Source organism: Podarcis gaigeae (genome assembly GCF_964106915.1).
Source record: "Podarcis gaigeae genome assembly, chromosome: 8".
Lineage (NCBI taxonomy): Eukaryota > Metazoa > Chordata > Lepidosauria > Squamata > Lacertidae > Podarcis > Podarcis gaigeae.
The window spans coordinates 75,822,971-75,850,165 of NC_139684.1; the positions used below are offsets into that span (position 1 = coordinate 75,822,971).

A 27,195-nucleotide genomic window follows, 5' to 3' on the forward strand; every position below is an offset into this window, starting at 1 on the left:
GTTACAAATGCCTCCGGTTACAAACACTTCAGGTTACAAACTCCACTACCTTGGAAGAGTTACCTCAAGTTGAGAACTTTGCCCCAGGATGAGAACGGAAATCATGTGCCTGCGGCTCAGCAGCAGCAAGAGGCCCAATGAGCAAAAGCACGCCTCTAATTAAGAACAGTTTCAGGTTAAGAACGGACCTCCGGAACGAATTAAGTTTGTATCTAGAGGTACCACTGCACATTCTTTCTGCAACTTGCCTGTGCTGAGCCAATTAACTGTAGGACTCAGGAGCCAGTTATGTCATCCTTTGTCTGCAGAGGTAGCAATTTCTCACCATTTTACTGTACACCCTTCATGCAGAGTATTCCCTCAGCCTCCTCCCCTCTCCCCTCTCCTTGGGAGACCTCCTGGCAGCCACTGGTCTCTGAGTTGCTCCCTCTCGCTCCAAAGAGAGGTTTCTCCTCACACTGCCCCACAGGGGCCTGGGAAAAGGATATCCCCAGCCTTAGTGGCCCAACAGAGACTGGTCAAAGTTGAACATATATAAACTTTATATATAAACTTTTATATTATAAACTAAACATTTTTCGCAAGATTACAAATACACACCTTACAAACACATATATTATCCCCCCCCCCACCCTCTTTTGTGGTTACTTTTCTACTTTAGCTTTAACACTGCGTGTTCCACTTTACTCCATTTTAAAGTTATTCTTCCATTTATCTTAGTAATATTTTTAACTGCTGATTTAAGTTAAACCTACTAATGAACTTACTTGCAGCCACTCTTCCTAAGTTGGTACAGCATCTTCTTTCCACCACTGGGCAAATGCCATTCTGGCTCCAGTCCTTCCTTGTGATCTTTTGTTAAGCTGGACTGCATGCTAAAAATACAATATGCATCTTACTTGCCTCAGTGGAGGATTTGGAGATATGAGGGTGTAGAAAAGCTCTGGATTTTGCATGGCTAGAATTCAGGCTACCATCCTATGAGTACCCAGCTATATAAGGCTTTTGAGGTAAAACAGCTGCCAGGAAATGTGTGACGAAGAAACAGGAAGAAGTGGGAAGTGGGAGGAAGTGTCAGCACTTTCTAGGGCCGCTCACATGAACAAAATCACCCCCACCCATGACACTAAGGTAGACATGAACCAGAGGGGGGGGGGGAAAGCAGGAGGCTTTAGCAGCCCCATCCCCCGTATACAGTTGCTGTATGTCCAGAATTTTTCAGGCATTCCCAGGATTCGGCCATCGGAAACAGTGTTTGGGCCGAAATTGCTGAAATGTTCAGGTATCAACAACTTTGGCCTAGAAACAAACAAAAACTTTTTTTGTCCAGGTTTTAAGTTTTTGAAATATGGCAACCCTAACCCTGCCAAATCATGTATAAATAACTCCCAGAGCAAATATTGTCAAGGTAAGGTCTTTGGAACACCCTGCCACTGCATCATTCTATTGTTTGTATATATACATCTTTTCCCACCCCCCTCATTTTAGATAAAGAAGTTTTGATAATGAGCCACAAAGGCTGTGCCAGCAAGGACCTTGTGGATAGAACAAAACCAATCAACTCTGGTGACCGACACTTTGCCATCCAGTTCAACCAGAGCTACTGTTTTGGTGACCTTTGCAATGTGAAAACGAGGGAAGTTCCCAACACCCCTATCGAGGATGGAGGTATTTTTTTTAGGGAGGGTGTTGAATGCCACCTGAGAGGAAAGTGAGAACTCACAGTTTCACTTGTTGGGAGGGTGGTTGTCAATAGGGATGCTTGAAGAATTCAATTTTGAATATTTCTAAGGCAAGCGGCCCTGTTCCTCAACTCTAGGGCTCACGTGCTATAGAAAAGGTAACCCCGCTTCTCAAGAAATGAGAAAAGACTGTGTGCTTTAGGGTGTAATTTAGCGGCGAGAGCATGGGGAAAGATTTGGTGGGAGCTGAGAGGGGAGTGGGAATATAGGGTGCACTGCAGAGGTTGTATGAGCTGGAGGGATAGGCGAGGGGTGAGTGGGGGGTAAAGGACCTGATCAGGTGTGGGGTTTGGCAAAGGGTCTGGCAAGTAGAGAAAACAGGGGCATCAGCTCCTAATATGTGCAAAAATCGCACACACCTATAAATTGGAGAACTGCCTCACAAAATTTTGAAGGATAATACCTCGCTTAATGCATCCACGTAAACACATGCTGATTCATTTTGGCGGGTTTACCCTGGGTACAATTAAGATCCTCATTGCTTTGAAAAGGGCAATTTAAGTAGCTTCACTTTGATATGCAAAGTAAACCGAAATATTCCCCCCTATCATTGTTTAAGAGACAGAAAAAAGGGGGAGACTCCTGCAAAGGGGAGTGACCTTTTTTTATCCAGACCCACTACAGACCCCTTGCTCTTCATTTTGATGTCTTACTCCAGTAACAGGCTCCAACCAGTGCTACTCGGGCTTTGGTTGGGGCGCCAGTGGAAACATCAAAGAGACTATGGAATGCGGCAAAGACTACGACCAGTGTTACCAAGGCAGCATGAACATTACTATTGCACTAGATGGAGGAGGTGAGTTCGCCCTAGGGAATTTCTTCCACAGTCTTAAATTGCTCCACTTCTGACCTTCTCTAATTTTACCATATTGTGCCCTGCTTCCCTTCTAAATACATTATTTAAAGGGTGTGTTTGTGATTTAATTCAAGGGAAGTGCTGGTTGGTGAAGATAGTGACTTGGCTATGGAACAAGGTCAAAACGATTTCATCTGCCCACCAGTGTTAGAAACTCAGATATATAATCTAGGTGCCAAATGGCTTCTTAAACCAAGGTTACAGTTGCCAAAACAGAATGTCTATCCGTCAGCCCTAAAGACAGCTCTAAAGTCTTGTTTTCCAAATGATGGACTGACTGCGATTGATTCTTGGTTAAACATCTGGCTAGTTCAGATGACCATCTAGAGCAAGGTTAAGAACTTTAAGTTCTTAGGGAAGAAAAGTCTCTTGATCCAGGGAAAGCCCACATATATATTACGTTATACACAACGTAAGAATATTTTTCACAACCGTGAGTAGGGCAGTGGGGTGGGGGAAATGAAGACAAGTGTCAACAATTAGCTATAATGAATTCTACAGGATGTGGTATTAGTGTGTGAAAACAGTCAAGATCCAGTGATCCCCAGGCTGGTACCTCCAGATGTTGGAGATGTTAGGTGTCAACCTGGCACTTGGTCGCAGGTGGTGATAGCAGATGAAAAATGTGTTTGGCTAATTTTAAACACTGCTGCCCATGTCTTACTTGAAGACTCCTTTCTTTACAGCAGCCTTTGCCCTCTAGAAGTTGGCTGGGGCTGATGGGAGTTGGAGTCCATGACGTATGGACAGCCCAAGTTGGTGAAGCCTGTTTTACAGCTTCATTGTGACTCTCTCCCTATTTTAGCAATTGTCTGCTGATTTATTCCCTCTTTAGGGTGATCGATTGATTGCAGGGGGCCTTTGGTTATGTGACATCTTAATAATGCCATCTGTTAATAATAATAATAATAATAATAATAATAATAATAATAATATCAGTAGCAAGCTGTTTGGGAATTGCATCTGATCAGGTTCAGAGGTGACTGGGGCCCCTTGACACAAATGTAATCCTTTACATGTACCAATATGAATATAATTTATGTGTATCGCCAAAGCCATTGCACAAGATAAAAGACATAAAGCAGATAAAAAATAAAATATATTACACAGCTAAAATAAATAATTAAAATACTTCTTGAAGCCAAACATTATAGAATCAGAGAACATAAAATTGTTGAGTTGGAAGGGACACCAAGGGTCATCTAGTCCAACCACCTGCGATGTCAGAATTCCCCCCCCCCCGAATAATTAAATAAACCTACGCACACAAACCTTTCACCTCCAAATCACCGCTCTAAGGCAAAACAGGCTACTTTTTCACCCCTCAGGCTCCAAGTTCTTCATGATTCCCTGTGGCGTCTCAATGCATGCTGGGAGAAGTGGTCCAACGTCCCCCCATACCTAACATGTTGTGTCTTTCTTGTCCTCCCTTCTCTTCCACAACAGGATCCAGCTCCGTGCCCATGATTCTCAGGACCTGCCAGCGCTCAGCCTGCGATGTTATAAAGAGCCAATCCTTTGGCCCTATAAATATCACCAGCGAGTCAGGGCCTTGCTGCTCCGGCAGCAAATGCAATTGGAAGGATGATGGTTTTTCATTCAAGATACTCCACCCAACCAATGATGGTGTGAGGAGCACACCAAACCTGTCTTAAGATCAGTATGGGTCAGGTTTCCAAGGGCCCGCCCTCTCCTGGCAGCATTAGGAGCCACTGTCCTTGGGATATGGGGCTGAGAAAGGGGCTTTGGGAGCACCTGAATTGCTGGAACCTGCACTTGGGTTTGGAAGGGCTGTGTTGTGGAGCAGGAAGGAAGGAGGGGAGTTAGGGCTCCATGGCAGTGACCAGTCTCTATAATTTTTATTAAGAATTTCAACATAACAAATTATCAAAACATATCACCTTCATTATTTCCCCCCCTTTTTTTCTCCCCCTCCCCCCTCCCCAAAGAGCCCTTCCCTGAGACTTCCCTTAGTTCCTCTCTCTGATTTCTCAATACATGTTATTCTTTGCATATTGTAAAATTATATAAATCCTAACATTATCTGTCTATTATGTTAACAATCAATAAATTTGTGTATGTTTATTCAAAACCTGCCAAGGAGTCCGTTTCATTTTGTTGTCTTTTTAAGTAGTTTGTAAAAAGTTCCCATCCTTCTTTGAAAGTCACAGTTGTCCTTGTCTCACAATTTGTATGTCAGTTTCGCCAGTTCTGCATAATTCATCAATTTCTCTTGCCACTGTTCTTTTGTCGGGGTTTCCTCATTCATCCATCCTTGTGCTATCAAGACTCTTGCCGCCGTTGTAGCATACATAAATAAATTCTTTATTTTCCTTGGCAGGTCTTTTCCTACCATCCCTAAGAAAAATGCTTCTGGTTTTTTTACAAATGTGAATTTAAACATTTTCTTCAACTCATTATTTATCATTTCCCAATTTTTAAAAATTTCTCTACATTTCCACCACATATGGTAAAAGTCCCTTCTTTTTCTTTATACTTCCAGCATACGTTTGATCCGGTTTTGTACATTCTTGCAATCTGTACTGGTGTTATATTCCATCTATACATCATTTTCATGTAATTTCTTTCAAAAGAGAACAGTCTGTAAATTTTAAATCTGTTTTCCACAATTTTTCCCAATCCTCAAATTGTATATTATGTCCTATATCTTATGCCCATTTGATCATGACCGATTTCACCTTCTCATCTTTTGTTTCCCATTCTAGCAGAATACTCTATGCACCCTTCAGCAACTTCACTTTCTCTTCTATGACTTCCTTTTGAAATTTAGAAGTGGCATAACTAAATCTGGGGGTTTTTTGTCTTCTTTACATATCTCATGTAATTGCCTGTAATGTAACCAACTCTGAAAATGTTCTTTTATTTCCTCATACTCTTTCAATCTCCATTTTCCTTCTTGGTCTTTTAATAAATCACTATATGTGAGCCCAATGGCTTGAGCAACCAAGCTTCAATTGGTGAGAGCCACCAAGGTGTCTTTTGTTCTATTAAGTCTTTATATCTCTCCCATACACTCATTAATGATTTCCTGATTACATGATTATAAAATCCCTTATGTACTTTTCCTTTCCCATACCATAAGTATGCATGCCATCCAAATCTATTATTGTGACCTTCTAAGTCCAGTGCTTCTTCCTTTTCCAGTTTTATCCAGTCACTAATCCATACCAAACATACAGCCTCATAATACAATTTAAGGTCTGGGAGGGGGAAACCGCCTCTTTCTTTTGTGTCTGTAAGTATCTTATGCTTTATCCTTGGCCTCCTGCCCCCCCCCCTAAACTTAGAAATTTAGTTCTGTCATCTTTTGAGGCAATCATCTTTCACCATTACTGGGACTGTCTGGAAAAGAAATAGCATTTTTGGGAAAACATTCATTTTTACCGCTGCTATTTTTCCTAGCAGGGAAAGGTTCATTCTACTCCATATTTCTAAATTCCTTTTTATCTCAAACCACACTTTTTCATAATTGTCTTTGTAGATATTTATATTTCTTGTTGTTAGCCATATCCCTAAATATTGTACCTTTTTATGGACTTCTATCTCAATACTTTGCTCCAACTTTTTTTTCTTCTTCCTTCAAATTTTTAACCAATAACTTAGTTTTATTCCTATTTAATTTAAATCCTGCCACTTCCCCAAATTTCTGAATCTTTTCTATAACTCTAGGGAGAGAGTTTTTGGGATCTTGCACTGTAATCACCAAATCATCAGCATATGCTTTCAGTTGAAACTCACTTTTCCTGGTTCCTAATTTGCAGCAAATCTGAGCCTTGTTTTAGAATTACTATGATATAAGCAAAAACAAAAAAAAAATTCCTTCCAGTAGCACCTTAAAGACCAACTAAGTCAGTTCTTGGTATGAGCTTTCGTGTGCATGCACACGTCTTCAGATGCACACGAAAGCTCATACCAAGAACTGACTTAGTTGGTCTTTAAGGTGCTACTGGAAGGAATTTTTTTTGTTTTGACTATGGCAGACCAACACGGCTACCTATCTGTAACTGGAACTATGATATAAGCCTCTTTCCATGTTTCTGGGATTTCACCTGTATTTAAAATCTCATTCATAACATTTTTCAATGGGTTTACCAGTTGTTCACTTAATTTTTTATAATACTTTGCCGTTAATCCATCTGGACCAGGAGACTTGCCATTTTTTGTCCACTTTATTGCCTCTAGCACTTCTTGAACTGTTATTTGAGTATTTAAGATAGTCATTTGTTCCTTTTTATTTTTGGTAAATTACTACTTTTAATATATTCCTCTATTTTAAAAAATTTCTCCTTCACTTTCCTATACAAATCTGAAAAATATTTTACAAATGCTGCTCTTATTTCCTTCGTCTTATCTGTGATCTTTCCATTTATGCTACTTTTATTTATAGAGTTCCTTTGTTCACTTTTCTGCAAATGCCACACTAGCAGTTTTGGTGATTTATTGGCATGCTCAAAATATTTTTGTTTCATTCTTTTTATTTTCCAGCTAGTTTCCTCATTGACTATCATAGAATATTGAGTTTCTAATATTCTAATTGCCTGCTTGACTGACTCTTTATTTACTTTCTTTGACAGTTGTTTCTCCTTATCAGCAATTTCCTCTAAAATCTATTTTTTCCCCTTTCAATTTCTTTTTGAATGAATTTTGTTGTATAAACAGTCCTCTCACCACCACCTTACTTGCGTCCCAGACCGTCTGCAATTTTGTCTGTCCTTGAATGTTTATTTCAAAATAATCACTCAAGGTCTTTTTGGCTTTTTCCAGAAATTTTTGATCATCTAGTAAATCTTCATTCAGTCTCCATCTAAATGAAATTTGGCTTTCTTTTTTTATTTCCATTGTCAAGGAATTATGATCTGAAAATGTCCTGGGATTAATCTCATTTATTTAAACTTGAGGTTCCAACTCTTTGGATATCCATAGTTAGTCTATTATTGAACTGCTGTCATGAACATGACTGTAATAAGTGAACTCTTTGTAAACAAATGTCTTATTCTCCATATATCTATCAAATTCAAATTTTGAGCCAAATCAAAAAAGGTCTTTGGTAATCTGCCTTCTTTCGTCTCTTTTTTCCTAGCTGATCTATCTTTTTCTAATGATGGAACTCCATTTAAATCTCCCATTAAGATCATATTTTGATCTGTAAATTCAAGTAATTCTGTTTGCAAATTTTTTAAAAAGACTGCTTTTTTCTCATTGGGTGCATAAATTCTTACCAGAATCACCTTGTCTCCCTGAATTTTTATTTGTATTATTAAAATCCTCCCTTTTTCATCTTTGTGAATCAATTTGGGTTCTAGTGCAGGGTTAATGTAAAAAAATTACTCCTCTCTTTTTTGCTTTATCCACCAAGATGAAGTCCAAACCTAATTTTTTATTAATTAAAACTTTTTAATGTTTTTTGCAATGTGTGTCTCTTGAAGACAAATTATGTCCGCCTTCTGTTTTAAAATTACATGCTGAATCCTGTTACGTTTAGCTTTGCAGCTCAAGCCATTCATGTTCCAACTCAATATTTTAAGATTGGCCATTATCAGAGGCAGTTACAATTTTCCCACCTGTTGCTCCTTCCAATAACAGCTGCTCCAGGGCAGCTCTTTGTTCAGCTACTGCATCTGTTCTTATGTCATGTCCAGGGTCTAAGTCTCTTCTATGTTTTTCAAAAAATTATTTGGCCTGGTATTCTGTTGTCAGGAAAGCATTGTATAATGTTTGGATTAAATATAAAGATTTGCTGGAAAATAAAACCCCAAGGTGGTTGTCGCCAATGGAGGCAAAGGCTGTGAAAAGACTCAATATGGAGTCCAAATGGCCGAAATATTGGGAAATTCTGGAACAAGAAGGGGACAACTGAAATTGCAGAGTTTTGAGAAATTAAAAGATAAAGTGCGAGACTGGCTTCATTATTACCAAATAATGGAGGCTTACAAGTTGGACAGGAAAATTGGCTTCCAGGTGGAAAAATCAAAATTGGAAACAGAATTGTTAGAACCCAAAATTAAGAATTTGTCAAAAATGTATAACTTGCTGTTGAAATGGAACACACAGGATGAAATGGTTAAATCAGCTATGATTAAGTGGGCACAAGATATTGGTCATAACATTATGTTTGCTGACTGGGAACAGTTGTGGACCACCGGTATGAAATTTACGGCATGTAATGCCCTAAGAGAGAATATTATGAAAATGATTTATAGGTGGTACATGACCCCAGTCAAGCTTGCAAAAATTTACCACTTGCCTGATAATAAATGTTGGAAATGTAAAGAAAATGAAGGTACATTCTTTCACCTTTGGTGGACGTACCCAAGGATTAAGGCTTTCTGGGAAATGATATATAATGAAATGAAAAAGGTGTTTAAATATACCTTCCTGAAAAAACCAGAGGCCTTTCTCCTGGGCATGGTCGGCCAATTGGTGCCAAAGAAGGATAGAACATTCCTTATGTATGCCACAACAGCAGCAAGAATACTCATCGCAAAGTATTGGAAGACACAAGATCTACCCACCTTGGAAGAATGGCAGATGAAGGTGATAGACTATATGGGACTGGCAGAAATGACTAGCAGAATCCGAGACCAGGAAAGAGAGACGGCGGAAGAAGATTGGAAGAAATTTAAGGACTATCTTGGGAAATATTGCAAAATTAATGAATGTTAGAATGATGTTGGTTTAGAAAATTAAGGGGTTTTTCAGCTGTAATGATTAAGTAAAAAGAAAAGAAAGGTTGAAAATTAAATGAAAATTAAGGGAAAGGATTTGCTGAATTAATAATTAGAAATTGGAATACAAAAAGGGGAGGTATGAGGAGGTCGGGGAAGTAAGTTATAAGAAAATAAGGGAATGAAACTTTACTTGTTTTTAAATAGTTTTTAGTTTTGTATTTTGTTTTGTATTTTTTGTGTGTTTGTGTTTTGTTTTTATTACTTTTTTTGTATAATCTTTGAAACTTCAATAAATATCTTAAAAAAAAAAAAAAGAATTCACTCCGTAAGATGCACAGACATTCCCCCTTACTTTTTAGGAGGAAAAAAGTGCATCTTATGGAGCGAAAAATGTGGAAGTTCCTTCTTTCTTCACACATAGACCTATACTCATACACATTCATTTCAGTGGGTTACCCTGAGTATAATTAAAGTACTTACTGCTTTGAAAAGGGCAAATTAAGTAGGTTCACTTTGATATGCAAAGCAAACCAAAAGATCACCCCCTCCTAATCATTACTGAAGACACAGAATAATGGGGGAGCCTCCTATAAAGGGGAGCCAACCTTTTCAACCCAGCCCCACTTTAGCAGCTTAATGGGGTGAGTGATGCTCAACAGGCCCCTTGCTCTTCATTTTGATTTCTTATTGCAGCAGCTGAAGGAAGCAGCTCCAACCAGTGTTACTCAGGCTTTGACTGGGGCCTTGATGATACCGTCCATAAGATTGTGATATGCAGCAGGGGCTACAACCGGTGTTACAGTGGCACCTACAACATTTCTTCCTAGCAAATTTATTCCACAGCTGCTCCTGGCCTACAAAACATTTTGCCCCCTGCTGGTCTTTATTGGTGGTTGTGGGTTGACAGGACTTGTTGGGAAGCATGCTTTGCCATTAACAGTTCAACATCCCAACCTATTCAAATATGATTTATGTGTGTGAGAGTCATTACAGAAGATAAAAGACATAAAAGAGAATAAGATACATGACACAATTAAAATAAATAATTTAAAAAGTTCTTAAGACCAAACGCTATGTCAGTTAAGAGTTTGCTCCCCGGAAGAATTTAACAGATTTCCCCCCTCAAAATTGCCACTCTAAAACAAAACAGGCAGCTTTTTCAGACATGTAGGGGGGTCTACCCCCTAGGTACTCATGGGTTTGGATTAACCCTCAGGCTCCATGTTCTTCACAATTCCTTGTGGCGTCCCACTGCATGCTGGGAAAAGAGGGGCAACAGCCCTCATGCCTAACGTTTTTGCCTTTCTTCCCTTCCCTTCCCTTCCCACAACAGCAACCCTCTCAATGTCCATGATCTTCAGGACCAGCCAGTGCCCAGCCTGCGATGCTATAAAGAGCCAAATGTTTGGACCCATAAATATCACCAGCAAGTTGGAGTCTTGTTGCTCCAGCAGCAATTGCAATGGCATGATAATGAACCCAACCAATTATGGTGTGAGGAGCACCACCAACCCATACCTGTCTTATGATCATTATGGGTCAGGTTTCCAAGGGCTCAGCCTTCAACTTTGCCATTTCCTGGCAGTCCTGGGAACCACCATCCTCGGGATATGGGGGTGAGGAAGGGGGTTTGGGAGCACCTGAACTGCTGGAACCTGCATTTGGGTTTGGAAGGGCTGTGTTGTGGTGAAGGAAGGAATGAAGCTGGGGAGTTGGAGTTCCAAGACAGTGACCTGTCCCAACCAATAGCATGTATGGCTCATATCTATAAAATAAAAATTTTATTTGGATAACCACCGCCTTGGGGTCTGATTCTCCCTCCCAAAACCAAGCAATTTGTTTGCTTCCCAAGACCCCACAGATTTCGGCTATGATGGCAAAATACGACGGGCTATACCCAACCAGGTTCTACTCAGAGCAGATCCACTCAAATCAATAATAATAATAATAATAATAATAATAATAATATATTATTTCTATCCTGCCCATCTGACTGTGTTTCCCTAGCCACTAAGGATGGCTTTCAGCAGAGCAGAATAAAACTTAAACATTAAAAACTTCCCTAAACAGGGCTGCCTTCAGATGTATTTTAAAGATAAGATAGCTGCTTATTTCATTCACATCTGAAGGGAGGGTGTTCCACAGGGCAGGCACCACTACCGAGAAGGCCCTCTGTCTGGTTCCCTGTAACCTCACTTCTCGTAGTGAGGGAACCGCCAGAAGGCCCTCGATGCTGGACCTCAGTGTCCAAGCTGAACAATGGGGGTGGAGACACTACTTCTGGTATAGCTGAAGTTAATAGCCATGCCCATTAACTTCAATGGGACTACTCTCCATAGGACTGGGATTGGATACAACTCATAAACTACATATTCAATATAATAATGTTATTGATTGGGGGGACCCCTAAACCCTAGAAATTAATAAATGCTAGGATGTTGATTATTTGGGATATGAAGGGAGAATTGAAGCTGCAGAGGAATTCCTGGACTAGCCTATGCAAAATGACCTGGCCAAGCTAGGGCCATTAAGGAACAATAGGGGCCCTAGAGGGAAGTTGGGGGGTGGGGTCCCGTCTCACAGTGTTCATAGGACCAAGAGACATGCAGGGTGAGGGAGCTGCTTCAGTGACTTGCAACACTTGTGCCAATACCTCAAGGACTGCCTCTTTCCATGTGAACCTACCGGGATCCTGAGATCATCTTCTAAGGCCCTTCTTTGTGTGCCTCCTCCTTGAGAGGTCCAGAGGGTGGCAACACGAGAACGGGCCTTCTCTGCAGTGGCTCCCCGTCTGTAGAATGCTCTCTCCTGATGCCTTCCTTAAACACCCTTAGGTGCCAGGCAAAATCATACCTTTTTAACCAGGACTTTGCTTGTTCTGATTGACATTCTATGCCCTTTTAAAATGTGGCTCTTTTCTGGGGGGGGGGGGTGTTATTGGATTGTTGTTTTTATTTTGATTATATATATTGTGGTTTTTATGTTGATCTTTTCTGTGAAACTCCCTGAGACCTCCGGGTATATGGCAGTATATAAATTCAATGAATAATAATAATAATAATAATAATAATAATAATAATAATAATAACGGCTACCTATCTGTAATAATAATAATGTTTGTGTGGTGGATATCACTTGGAAATGCAGCTCAATAAAGGTATTTCTTAAGGAAACTAGTGAGAGTTTGGTCTAAAATGCTCTGTTCTCAAGTCCGGATACCAAGGGGGTGTTTCCTATTAGTTGTAGGTCCATTCTGGATTCTATCCAGAAGAGCCAATCCCTTAGTTGACACTTATTCAAAGTCACAGCAGAACTCAATTCTGGAAAATAAGAAGAACCTAAAACATATTGACAAGCTGCTTTCCAGAGTTGGTTATCATACTCATTTTCTATCCAGAGGGCATTTGGCTCGTGCTATTTATGGCGGTAAATAAGTCTCTTTAAAGCCCATCAACTTTGGGAGCCAACAGCCCCCCCAAATATAATATGGAGGGCAACAAATATACCTCGGCCTCTAGGAGTTGGTGTCTATGATCTGCTGTTTGCAGACACTGGACACAATGGCGTAACAGGAGGGGGGCTGTTGGGGCCATTGCCCCAGGCACATTTTTTTGTGCCCCCACCTATAGTTCCCATCGAGGGAAGCTGCGTCTGGGCTGGACTTTGGGGCTGGGCTTTGGCGCATGGGCGACAGCAGCAGACCCAGGGGGAGCAAGCCTGGGAGAGACAGCAGTGCTGCCTTTCTCTGATGCTGTGATCGTCCACCGGAGAGGCTGAGGGCAGTGGCAGAGGAAGAGGACGGGCTGCCCTGGGTGCCATTTCTGAGGGGATGACAAAAAGGCACCCCGCGGGGGGCTCACCCCACTGTCCCTGACAGCAGCAAACTCTAGCTGAGCTATCCAGAAGCTATGCACCCAAGGAGCCGCTTCTTCTAAGGATTCCAACAAAGTTTATTGATCCTCAGCCAACACAGTTATATCTAAATACCAGCTGTGTGCATGCACATTTTTTTCACTTTTCTGGGCAGAAACGTTTCGCCTCTAACAAGTCTTATTTTCATAGTCTGTTGGCTGAAGTCCGTTGTCAAAGCTGGATTTAGGCCTGGTGGGCGGTTCCCCAGCACAGGGCGCTGAGCCAGGGAGAGGTAAGGGAGGTTTTGAGCAGCAAGCTGTTTTTGACAGTTCCCCCCATCCTCCACCTTACAGTTCACAGCAAGATTTGTCTGAAAACGGACAAAATGGGCAGAAGGAACTGGAAATTCTAAAAGCATCTCCTCCAGGCAGGTTTGGAGACAGGACGCTGAAGGAAATTGCTTTGCATTAGATTTTTTATTTTATTTTATAATAATAATAATAATAATAATAATAATAATAATAATAATAATATTTTTTTATTTATACCCCGCCCTCCCCAGCCAAGGCCGGGCTCAGAGCGGCTTACAATCAATAATAAGAACAAGTTGAATGATTACAACTTTAAAACAAAATTAAAATACATTAAAATATTAAAACATTAAAATATTAAAATGTAGCCTCATCGCAGGAGGAGAAGGAAAGGAAAAAAGAAAGAGAGGGGAGGATTTATGAAGCTATGAATTTGTCTTTCTGCTTGAGAAAAATAGAAAGGGGAAAGGAGGGTGGGAACCCCTAGACATCCGCCCGACTGTCTTTGTGATTCAGCCATGGAGTGAACATCAGACAAAGAAAAAGGAGCGGAAGATAGGATGGGAGAAGTGGGCAAGGAGAGCAAGAGAGGCCAGCCTTCGTTTGCACCAGCGGAGCTGGTTGGCTATCACTCATTATTAAAATATTTAAATATGGGTCCGCCCCTGTTGGACAGCTGCCTGCTCTTTATGTAATCCTGTCCTCACCAGAACTGCTCTCGTATTTCAGATAGTCCCTCCTGTTATTCTCTAGCTAGCATGTTTGTGCACGATATATATATATAACCAAACAGCCCAACTCTCTCAGATAATAGACTGTTTTTCCTTTTCCTCCACGACTCATCAGGAAACTGTCACCTTCAGACCATGAAGGGTGTCGCATTGAGATGGAGAGCTGCAACAGTTGTGCTGCAAGGACTTCTGGCGATGACCTTTCTTATTTCAGGTACCAGTTATAGCTATTGGGATGTCCTCTAGTTGCAGACCTGGGTGGTTGGGTGGGCGCCAACTAGATTTGCATGGAGAAACAAGAAAGAATCCTAAGGTGTATGGAAAAAGTTCAGAAAGGGGCAACCAAAAGGGTTCAAGGGGGTGGAATGACTCATCTGGTAGAGCATGAGAAGCTTAATCTCAGGGTCATGGGTTTGAGCCCCATGTTGGGCAAAGGATTCCTGCATTTAACATGTACATAAGGACTCTCCTTAAGGGCAGAGGGATGTTAACTCTTGCCCTTCCAGACTCCTTCTTCAAGATCTTGAAGCTGAGCCAGCATCCTTTTAGTTCAGCAACAAGAAAAATGAATGATATAGTATGTAGCCAGTTTAAGCTGCAGCTCTGTTGTGATTCACTTAGCTGGGTGCCTTAGATCTGAGTCTAATACACTAGAATTTAAAAATCTTCCCAGACAGAAATTTCAAGGAAAAAGAGGACATACTACTACTACATACCCTACTTCGGATGTTTCCCAGATAGTGAACGTCGTATGACTTGCTTAAGTCACATTTTGGGGGCTGCTGGTTGGGAGGAGTGTCTTTATGATGTGGGTTCTCTATCTGTGGGAGAAGGGACCCAGCAGCCGAGGTGGACTGGCTGTTCGTGTCTTTGCTGAAATCTGCTTTTCTTTTGCGATGCGTACTAAGCTTTTACGAGCAGCCCCACCCCAGTGACGTCAGTTTAGCCCTGTCTGCGAAGAGGAGAAGGTCTGGGCTGCATCAAGTAAAGAGAAGGCGGAGTCATGTCCCCCAGGAGCTTTCCCGGAAAGTGAATGTGGTTTGACTTGCTTCATGCTGGCACTCAGTAGAGAGGCAATGGCTAAGCAGCCTAATGTAGTGTTTATAAAGTTGTGGGAAAACCTACCCAGGGAGAAGCAGGAAATGAAGAAGACCTGAGCCATCTGCTCCCCTCCCGCTGAAGAGGGAGAAGTGGGGAGGGGATGTTTCAGCTCTTTCTTCTGAGTGACAGCTGTCAGCCAAGAATCTGTATCCTGCCTCTAAGCAAGTGCAGTAAAAGCAGTCAGACCAGGAACTGTGAAGTGTGCTCCCATGGAGCTGTCTGCCTCCACCCATAAATTTTTTTGGTTCAAACTTTACTTTCAAACCTACACTGTGCTGTAGGTTTTTCCCATTATTATTCTCTATATTCTTCATTAAAAGATAAAAAGTGCATAATTACAAGTGCACAGAGTAAGATAAGACACAAAACAGAAGAAGAGAAGAAAAGAAAGAATACCCAGGTAGAAAACTCCCCCCCCCCTCATTTTTATAAATAAAGTATTAGGTTAAGTTTTGTTTAACTACAATACCTTGTTGGGGTTTGGGCTAATACCTATAATTTGGTTGTCATTGTTTTCTTTTGTAAGTTTACATCTGACTGTTGTTGGTGCGAGTTGGAATTCAATATCTGGCATTGGACTAGATGCTCCTCGTGGTCCCATCCAACTCTATCATTTAATAAAGCTCTAGGACTGGCGTTTTTTACATCCGTCTTTCGTATCCACACATTAAACCACTCACTCAGGCCCTTCCTTTGGGCCTGCGGGTCAGAACATGGATTTGGCGCAAATCTTTGCCTCCTAAGAACTTCTGCTTTTGTTTTAAAAGGGGGGAACCAATTTCTAGTCCCTGATGATTTCAAGGCAGAAAGACATTGCTAATAGCTTCTCCAGCATCTCATACCCTTTGTCCCCACACTTCTTTTCAGGAATTTCTGCCTTGAAGTGTCATAGCTCCAGCACCGTGAAACTTACCACTCCACGCAAGGGCAACACCACGTCAAATACTTATACAGGAGGTGGCATTAGAAACTGCTCCCATGCTGAGAATGTTTGCACAGATGCACAACTTACATTGACTATTGGTAAGTGCTGCTCTGTCAGGTGAATCCTGTGTGGCTGCAAGATTTTTGAGAGAGGAAAAGCATGAAATTACTTGCAATCCCTAAAATTCCTAGCGGGATTACCTGGGGCCTGAAATGATGCTTTGCATGCATTCAGAATTGAGGTATTTAAAATGTGTTTTGATTCATTTTATTTTCTATTTGCACATGTTGGGGTTTTTTGTTTTTTTTTACTTTGTACAGCGCATGTGCAGCATCGCCACATACACCACATGCGCTGGTCCATCACCTTACGGACAGCGGTGGGATCCCTCCCTCGCCGCTACAGCCACATGCAAACAATCTTCCGTTCGCAGCTGCAGCCACGAGCAGAATATCCCAGCACTGTCCATACGGCGCTGGAGCACCATCGCCGGCAAACCGCTATCTACAACACATGTGCAGCGTCGCTACCGAGTCATACATAGCTATGTCGCACATGTGCCCTATGTAGCAACGCCCTGCCTCAGGTGTCATGATGCCTTCCTTCGCCCCTGCTTCTGGTAGCCGCTGATGTCTGCGTCGCTCCCTCCCACTCCAAAGAGAGTTGCCATCTCACACTGCCCCACAGGGGCCTGGGAAGAGGATACCTCCAGCCTTAGTGGCCCAATGGAGACTGGCCAAAGGTGAACGTGAGGACAGCACCTTACCTTGGGAGGCTGCAGTGACAGCAACAGGCACTTAGCTCCCAGGCAAGCTTTGTACACAGGAAGCACAAGAAAGGCCAGCGTGGCGCCTGGCTGTCTGGCCTCCCACTAGTCTGTCCACTCTCAGCAGCAAGTGCCGGTAGACTGGCTGGGCTCCCTCACCTACTTGCTTGCTTACTCCATGGCCGTCTCAGCTCCTGGCAACAAGCACTACCTGGCCAGCCCCTGAGGCACCATCCATCTGGGGAGCTTATGGCCAGGGCTGCTGCAACAAACAGCTGTGCAAGCCTTTGGGAGGCAGAGACGAGAGAGGGCACATCAGACGAGGGAGGGAAGTAAAGAAAGAAGGACAGAGGCCAATGTTGCCCATGGCATCCCTGACCATCATTCAAGGCACCCCAGGGTGCCACTGCACACTAGTTGAAAACCACTGTCCTCATTTATTAGAATAAACCACAGTTCCTGGGCACAAAGAAAAGAAAAGGATAAGGGAGGCTGGTGTAGACTTCCATTGTGTTCTTTTTTATATATAAACTTTATTTTCAGTTTTCACAAGATTACAAATACACACCTTACAAACACATATATTATTTCCCCCAACCCCTTTTGTGGTTCCTTTTCTACTTTAGCTTTAACACTGCATGTTCCACTTTACTCCATTTTAAAGTTATTCTTTCATTATCTTAGTAATATTTAAGTTAATCCTACTAATGAACTTATTAGCATGCCTGAACTTTTCAGATATTCTACAAATTTTCCCCTTTCTTTACCCCCCCCCCCAGTTTCTTATTACACCCATCATTTTTGCCATTTCAGTATAATCCATCAATTTAATCAGCCACTCTTCCTAAGTTGGTTCAGCATTTTCTTTACTCCTCTGGGAAAGCGCCATTCTGGCTCCAGCCCTTCCTTGTGTTCTGCATGCTTGAAATGAATATGCATCTTACTTGCCTCAGAGGAGGATTTGGAGATGTGAGAGTGTAGAAAAGCTCTGGATTTTGCATGGGTAGAATGCAGGCTGCCGTTCTATGGGAAGAGCCACACACATTGCACCATCCAGTATTCCTTCTGCCCCTTGCGTCACAGGCCAGGCAGGTGGCCCACCGATGCTTGGTCACAGTCTTGGGCTGGTTTCCAACACAGCTGTATAAGGCTTCTGAGGTAAACAGCTGCCAGGAAGTGTGTCATGAGGAAATAGGAAGAGGTAGGAAGTGGGAAGAACTATCAGCATGTTCTAGGGGTACTTACATGACCAAAATCACCCCCACCCATGGCACCAAGCTAGACATGAACCAGCGGGAGGGGAAGGGAGGATTGGCAGCCACCCCACCCTGCACTGAGTTGCCCATACATCTGGAATTTTTCAGGCATTCCTGGAATTCGGCCGTTGCAAACAGTGTCTGGGTAGAAATCACTGGAATACAGCAATACCTCCATGAACGTCCGCCTTGTCTAGCATCCATTCTGGCGAATGTCCACGGCAAACCCGGAAGTACCAGAATGGGTTACTTCTGAGTTTGCTTCTCGCGCATGCACAGACACACTAAATCGCGCTTCGTGCATGCACAGAAGTGCAAACCACTCCACGTGTGTGTGCAGACACGGCGCTTTGCCCTGCATCCTTTTCGACTACCAGCCGGGGCTCCAGAACGGATCCCGGCCACAAAACAAGGCAAGACTGTATCCGGGCATCAACAACTTTGGGCAAAACAAAAAGGCTTAACAACTTTGGCCAAAAACAAACAGAAACTTTTGTGTCCAGATTTTCAGTTTTTGAAATATGGCAACCCTAACCCCACCAAAATAAATCAGCCGCAGAGCAAAAACTGTGAAAGTAAGGTCTTTGGAACACCCTGCCACAGCATCAATCTATTGTTTGTATTTATCCATCTCTTCCCCTCCCACGCCTTTTAGATAAAGAGGTTTTGATAATAAGCTACAAAGGCTGCACCAGCAAAGACCTTATGGATGAAACAAAATCAATCACCTCTGGTGACCGACACTTTGCCATCCAGTTTGACCAGAGCTACTGTTTCGGTGACCTTTGCAATGCGAAAACGAGGGTAGATTCAAAGACCCCTATCAAGGACAAAGGTATTTCGGGGGGGGGGGGTTGAGGGCCACCAGAGAGGAAAGTGTGAACTCACAGTTTCACTTGTTGGGCGGGTGGTTGTCAATAGGGAAGCCTGAAGATGACACTTTATCATCCAGTTCGACGACAGCTACTGTTTTGATGACCTTTGCAATGCGAAAACGGAAATGAGGAAGTTCTCAAGACCGCTATAGAAGACAGAGGTATTTTTTTAATAGGCCACCTGACCATTAAATGAGAACTCACAGTTTCACTTGTTCGGCAGGAGGTGGTCAATAGGGAGGCTGCCTTGAAGTACAGTGGTACCTCGGGTTACAGACACTTGAGGTTACAGACTCCGCTAACCCGAATGTAGTACCTCGTGTGACGAACTTTACCTCATGATGAGAACAGAAATAGCGCAGCTGCAGCATGGCGGCAGCGCGGTGGCAGCAGGAGGCCCCATTAGCTAAAGTTTCAGCTTAATAACGGACCTCTGGAACAAATTAAGTTCTTAACCAGAGGTACCACTGTCTTCAATTTTGGAGATTTCTAAGGCAAGTGGCTAGGGACTCAGGTGGCGCTGTGGGTTAAACCACGGAGCCTAGGACTTGCCGATCAGAAGGTAGGCGGTTCGAATCCCTGCGACGGGGTGAGCTCCTGTTGCTCGGTCCCTGCTTCTGCCAACCTAGCAGTTCAAAAGCACGTCAAAGTGCAAGTAGATAAACAGGTACCGCTCCGGCGGGAAGGTAAACGGCGTTTCCATGTGCTGCTCTGGTTCTCCAGAAGTGGCTTAGTCATGCTGGCCACATGACCCAGAACTGTCTGCAGACAAACGCCGGCTCCCTTGGCCTATAGAGTGAGATGAGCACGCAACCCCAGAGTCGGTCATGACTGGACCTAATGGTCAGGGGTCCCTTTATCTTTACTAAGGCAAGCGGCCCTGTTCCCCAACTCTTGGGCTCACGTGTTATAGAAAAGGTAACCCTGCTTCCCAAGAAATGTACAAGACTGTGTGCTTTAGGCTGTAATTTAGCAGCGAGAACATGAGGAAAGATTTGAAGGGAGCTATGAGGGGAGTGGGAATATAGGGTGCACTGCAGGGGTTGTGTGAGCTGGGGGGATAGATGAGGGGTGAGTGAGGGTAAAGGGAAGGTACTTTTCAGGTGTGGGGTTTGGCGAAGGGTCTGGCGGGTTTGGCAAGTAGAGAAAGCAGGGGCATCAGCTCCTAATATGTGCAAAAATTGCACACACCTATAAGTTGGAGAACTGCCTCACAAAATTCAGGAAAGTGTGGATTTTGAAGGATAACCCTTCGCTTAATGCATCCACATAAACACATACCAATTCATTTCGGTGGGTTTACTCTGAGTACGATTAAGATACCTGTTGCTTTGAAAAGGGCAAATTAAGTAGCTTCACTTTGATATGCAAATCAAATCAAAATATTCTCCCCCTATCATTATTTAAGAGACAGGAAAAAGAGAGAGACTCCTACAAAGGGGAGTGGCCTTTTTTGATCCAGACCCACTACAGACCCCTTGCTCTTCATTTTGATTTCTTTCTCCAGTAACAGGCTCCAACCAGTGTTACTTAGGCTTTGGTTGGGGATCCAGTGGAAACATCAAGGAGACTATGGAATGCGGCAAAGACTACGACCAGTGTTACCAAGGCAGCATGAACATTACTGTTGAAATAGATGGAGGAGGTGAGTTTGCTTAGGAAATTTCTTCCACAGCTCCTGCCCTCCGAAATACTCCCCCTCCCCGCAAACTGGGCTCACTTCCACCATCAGAACCTGGTGGTTGCGGAAGGCTAGGACTTGTTAGGAAGCATATTTTGGCATCAACTGTTCAACACCCCTCTTCCCTTGGAGATTAGGTGGGTCCAATGCTCAGATTATGGGATAAAGTTGCTTCACTCTTGACCTCCTCTAATTTTACCATACCATGCCCTGCTTCCCTTCTAAAAACATTATTTAAAAGCTGTGTTTGTGCTTTAATTCAAGAAGTGATGGTTGCTGGCCAGAAACATGATGGTAAATTGGCTATGGAATCCACTTAAGTTTTAGGCAGAAGGTCAAAACAATTTCACCTGCCCATGTGTTAGAAACTTTGATATATAATCAAGGTGTCAATGGCTCCTTAAACCAAGGTGACAGTCACCAAAACAGAATGTCTACTTGCTCTAAAGTCTTATTTTCCAAATGACGGACTGACTATGATTGATTCTCAGTTAAACCCCTGGCTAGTTCATATGACCTACCTTGAGCTAGGTTAAGAACTTTAAGTTCTCAAAGAAGAAAAATCTCTTAATCCAGGGAAAGTCCACATATATATTGGCCTATTCCTACCTCTTTTTCTTAATGGTGACATGGACCATTCATAACGTAAGAATATTCCTAACAACTGTGACCAGGGCAGTGGGGTGAGGAAAGTGAAAACGAGCAAAAACAATTAGCTGCTCCTGCTCCTGAAAAAGCCTTTTGGTTCCTGAAGTTCATTCTGATTGTGCAGATCAAAATATAACAGATAGAATTCTACAGGATGTGGTATTAGTGTGTGAAAACAGTCAAGATCCAGTGATCCCCAGGCTGGTACCTCCAGATGGTGGAGATGTTAGGTGTCATCCTGGCACTTGGTTGCAGGTATCCGATATCAGGTGCAAAACGTGCCTGGCTAATTTCAAACACTGCTGCCCACGTCTTACTTGAAGACTGCTTTCTTTACAGCAGCCTTTGCCAGCCCTGGTGCCCTCTAGAAGTTGGCTGGGGCTGGTGGGAGTTGGAGTCCATGACATATGGACAGCCGCAAGTTGGTGAAACCTGAATTACTGCTTCACTGTGGCTCCCTCTCTAGTTTAGCAATGGTGTGCTGATTTATTCCCTTTTTAGGGTGATCAGTCGATTGCAAGGGGCCTTTTGGTGAGATGAAGTCTTAATTGTACCATCTTTTTATTATAATAATAATCATAATAAATCTGCAGTAAGCTGCTTTGAGGATTTGGGCACACTGAAAAATGGGATGACAAGCTTTTTCTAAATGAAATAAATGCATCTTACTCAGGTTCAAATGTGACAGATAAAAAACACAAAGTAGAATGAAAACAGAATAAAATATATTGCGTAGTTAAAATAAACAATTAAGATACTTCTTAAAGCCAAATATTATAGAATCATAGAACACAGAATTGTAGAATTGGAGGAGTGCTCTGATGGTGTTTCCTGCTTGGCAGGGGGTTGGACTCAATGGCCCTTGTGGTCTCTTCCAACTCTATGATTCTATGATTCTAAGGGACACCAGGGGACATCTAGTCCAACCACCTGCGATGTCAGAATCTGCCTCCCGGAGTAATTTAACTTACTCACACAAACTTTTCACCTCAAAAAATGCCACTCTGAGGCAAAACAGGCCTTTTTTTCCAGAGGTGTGGGGGCCCTGCCCCCTAATAACTCATGGATGTGGGTTACCCCCTCAGGCTCCATGTACTTCACAATTCCCTGTGGCGTCTCAATTCATGCTGGGAGAAGTGGGCCAACGCCCCCCATACCTAACATGTTGTGTCTTTCTTATCCTCCCTTTTCTTCCACAACAGGATCCAGCTCCGTGCCAATGATTATCAGGACCTGCCAGCGCTCAGCCTGCGATGTTATGAAGAGCCAGTCCTTCGGCCCTATAAATATCACCAGCGAGTCGGGGCCTTGCTGCTCCGGCAGCAAATGCAATTGGAAGGATGATGGCTTTTCATTTAATATGAGAAGCACTGCCAAGCCAAACCTCTTTTCTGATCAGGATGAGGATGTTAACCTTGGACATGCAAAAGAGCCTGTCACCCTGGAGTCAGGTTTCCAAGGGCTCAGCCCTCAACTTTGCCCTCTCCTGGCAGTCCTGGGAACCACCATCCTCGGGATATGGGGGTGAGAATGGGATCGGGGAGTACCTGAACTGCTGGAACCTGCATTTGGGTTTGGAAGGGCTGTGTTGTGGAGAAGGAAGGAAGGGAGTTAGGGCTGTGATGGCAAAATACTAAGGGCTATAGCTAGGGTTGTCATATTTCAAATGGTGAAAATCCAGACTTTTTGAGCTAATCTTATGGATAATTTGCAAAAACAGCACTGCCAACATGGGCTGCCATACACCCGGATTTTCCCAAACATTTTGCCTATTTCCGACAAGACACTGCTGCCGACTGTTGCCGGATGTATGGCAACCCTAATGATACCCAACTAAGCGCTACTCAGAGCAGACCCACTGAAATCAATACTCCCAAGTTAGCCATGCCCATTGACTTCAATGGGTCTCACTCTCCATAGGACTGGCATTGGAGACAACTCATAAACTACATATTCCACATAATAATGTTATTGATTGGGGGGACCCCTAAACCCTAGAAATTAATAAATGCTAGGATGATTATTATTTGGGATATGAAAGAAGAATAGAAGCTGCAGAGGAATTCCTGGACTAGCCTATGCAAAATGACCTTGCCAAGCTAGGGCCATTAAGGAACAATAGGGGGCTCTAGAGGGCCAGTGGCAATGCAAGAGAACCGCCCTTCCCCCCTGCCCTGACATGTGAATGGAGACTGGGGGTTTGGAAGGTTGCCAGGGGAACCGGGTGTGAGGTGACAGGAAAAGAGATGGGATTAATGTGGAATCCCTACCAAACCTTGCCTCTAACAGAGTCAAACAACGCATCAAAGAAAAAATTTATTCAGACTCTAAATAAAGGGACCTTCATTCACTTTCCCAGATAGCATACTCATCATGGTATCCAATATATAAAACATCTTTTGGGCTGGAGGAGTACTTTATTAATCTCATGCTTCATTGTACGCCCTCTGCATATCTAATGGGAATACCCTGTGTACCAAAGGCTCTGCATCTGTGAGTCGTGAGACATGGAGGACATTCAACACTATTTGTTACGATGCCCTTTATAAGCATCCCCTAGACAAGAATTCCTCAATTGCATCCTTTGCTCTCTTTCTAACTGAACTCCCCTTGAGTGAATCTCTATTTTGCTGGCTGGCAATAACGTATTTACTACTGCACTGGTTGCAAAATTTGCCTTGGCTGCAAGTAAGTTGAGAGCTAGGCACCAAGACAGGTATCATAAGGGGAATGTGAGAAGTGGAGTGCTTAACGTACGCAGGTGTAATTTTTGCATTTTTGTATGTATGCTTTGCTATTGTTGTTGATGTTCAGTTTTAAATCAATTATTTGTATTCTACGCATCGTGACCAATTTGTATTCTACGCATCGTGACCAACTACACATTCAATATAATGTTATAGATTTTGTGCTACCCCTAAACCCTAGAAATTAATAAATGCTAAGATGTTGATTATTTGGGATATGAAGGGAGAATTGAAGCTTCAGGGGAATTCCTGGACTAGCCTATGCAAAATGACCTGGCCAAGCTAGGGCCATTAAGGAACAATAGGGGGCTCTAGAGGGCCAAGAGAACTGTCCTTCCCCCCTGCACTGAGGTGTGAATGGAGCCTGGGGGTTTGGAAGGTTGTCAGGGGAACCGGGTGTGAGGTGACAGGAAAAGAGTTTTGAGCAAATGCTGCTGGGAATAAGAAGAAGGAAGAAGGACTGGCATCCATCTTGGGCAGGCTGGCGAAAGGCTGAGGAAGAGATGCCTTGGACTTCCTCTGGAAAGGACTCTTCTGTAAGATCTGGGCTCCCCCTATGCAGACTTAAGGAGTAAAGATGTGAATTAAGCATATTTCTTAAAGCTACGACAGTCTCTACCATGTCTCAATTCTCCAAAGGAAGACAGACTCTGAGTCAGTGCCTGGAACCCCATGGGCTATTGCCACCGCTTGGCAAATAGAGGGGGACAACTTTTGTGACAATATCAAGAATGGTAATCCTTTCATTCATATATATATATATATATATATATATATATATATATATATATATCACAATTAAACATTTGGAATTCATCACACGTCTTTTTTCTTTAGACTTCCATCAACATGTCTGATAATTTTCCATAGTTATTACATATCTTCACCTTTCTTCATTTATATTGCACTATGTATACTGTATCTTATCTTACCATGTTATTTAAACAATATTTCTACCAAACCTTCTTACAGAGCTTCTTGGAAACTTACAAAAGTTATATCATTATCACAAATATTTTTAATATATTCTGTAAATTTATTCCAGTCCTCAGTGAATCTTTGGTCCCATCGGTTGTGAATCCTCCCTGTTAATCTGTCCAGTTCTGCATAATCCATTAATTTCGTTCTTCATTCTTCAATCGTGGGCATTTCTTCTTGTTTCCATTTCTGGGCCACAAGAGTTCTAGCTGCTGTTACTGCATACAAAAATATTTTCTGATCCTTCCTTTTTATCTCACCACCTAAAATTCCTAATAGGAATGCTTCTGCTTTTTTAACAAATGTATATTTCAATATTTTCTTTATCTCATTATATATCATTTCCCAGAAGCACTTCATTTTTTTACATTCCCACCACATATGATAAAATGTCCCTTCTTTCTCCTTACATTTCCAACATTTATTACTCACCTTATCTTACTTAATTTGACTGGTGTTATATACCATCGATATTTCATTTTCATAACATTTTCTTTAATTGTGGTGTGATTACAATGGTAATCTATTCTACAGTTCTGTGATTCCATGTTCCTACAACTAGAGAACAAAGGTAACACATGGAAGATGACCCTTGAATCCTTCCTTCCTTCCTTCCTTCCTTCCTTCCTTCCTTCCTTCCTTCCTTCCTTTCTTCCTTGAAAAAACCACTCTTCACTCAACACAATGCAATAAAAACTACATCATATTCTTCAAACAGGAGCAAAACTGAGAGACAAGAATAATATAATGTTGTTAAGTAGAAAAAATGTGATGAAACAACTGCAAATGCCTGGCAAATAAAACTCCACAAGAGGAACAAAATGTTTACTCACCAAGTGGGGTTTACAATGATAGAAGCAGCCTTTGGAGACTCTGTTCAGCAGTGATTTTAGGCAAGACAAGTATTGCTCCACTACAGACATGAGGCACCTCAGGCCTGGTGGCTGAATGCGGCCCACCAAATGTCTCTATGTGGCCCCCAGGACTTTCCAAAGGCTGTACTCCTTATCCTCAGGTTGCAGCCCTCACTGTTCTTGACTCGCACCCTCCTCAAGTGATTTTGCAGGAATGACATGTACACTTGAACTATGAAATGCCTCTTGTTTTTCTGGAGGAAGGGTGGAGATGTGTGAATACAGGGATGTGGAGATTGAATGACTTTTGCACAACTGGAATGTAGTTCACACTCCTGGCTCCACCTACTTGTTTGCCTCTGGCTCCGCCCACCACTGGCATAAATCCCTCCCCAGGTTGCCTTCTAAGGAATACAGTTCTGGGCAGCAGGAGGCGTCCCCAACTCTGTCCCGTTCAGCTAGGTCACAGTGCAAGATCAGTGTTTCTTTGCCAGCGACGTCTGCAGAATCTTCCGCTCCAAACCAGAAGCCATCAATCAGAAGCCATAATTTGATTAAGACAGGGCCAGCTGGCTGAGATTTCAGGTTGCACAAGTTACACAATGGATGTTTTGTAATGCAAGTTTATTTCTCAAGTTTGCTGTTTTTTTTCTCAGGTTGGGTGTGCTTCCAAGAGGGAAGCATATGTCCCAGCTGTTCCTACTTACCCAACACAGTCCAGGGACACATTCCAGCCAGGTGAAAACAGACAAGGGGCTCAGCTATACAGCTACAAAAGAAAATGTGTGTTGTAAAGTGCAGTAAAGAAATTTGACACTAGATGGTGATGGTGAGCTATGGAAAATTTGATGTATTTTTTTTCCCCAAAACCTTTTTTTAAACAAGCATTTTCACAGCATTTTTTAATATGTGTGTAGATTCCACAAAGGAGGATTTGAAGCAGGGCTGGTGATGTGTGTAGTCTGGGGAGAGTCATAAGGAATAGAGAGGCCTCTGGCCTAGGATCGCTCGCCCCTGAAATAAAAGGAGAGCTGAATTTAATTATAGATAAATGGGGAACGGAGAAAACTGAAAGTGACAGAACATCCCTATTTGCAGCATGATTAAATAGGGACAGCTGTGCATAGCAATGCTCTTGTTTTCACTCAGTAGTGATAGTTACACAGCTATGGATCCTCATAGC

General features: G+C 42.6%; 2 protein-coding genes across 3 annotated transcripts in view; one reads left to right on the forward strand and one right to left on the reverse strand.

Annotated features, from left to right (window-relative positions):
* Positions 1–27,195, reverse strand: part of LOC310851730 (phospholipase A2 inhibitor 25 kDa subunit-like) — a 1,159,037-nt gene that overhangs the window by 392,029 nt on the left and 739,813 nt on the right. The gene's annotated exons all lie outside the window — the stretch shown is intronic.
* LOC310851532 (uncharacterized protein) overlaps positions 1–27,195 on the forward strand; it is a 76,488-nt gene that overhangs the window by 15,175 nt on the left and 34,118 nt on the right. The window contains exons 5-8 of one of the 2 annotated variants that reach the window (XM_083754052.1): positions 16,150–16,305; positions 18,885–19,064; positions 20,612–20,749; positions 22,636–23,657. In XM_083754052.1, the coding sequence (XP_083610178.1) occupies positions 16,150–16,305; positions 18,885–19,064; positions 20,612–20,749; positions 22,636–22,961 (800 nt within the window). In that variant the 3' untranslated portion in view covers positions 22,962–23,657. Of the gene's footprint in view, positions 1–1,488; positions 1,669–2,400; positions 2,539–4,044; positions 4,454–16,149; positions 16,306–18,884; positions 19,065–20,611; positions 20,750–22,635; positions 23,658–27,195 lie in introns of those variants that run through there. The other variant, XM_083754053.1, reaches the window with a different exon arrangement.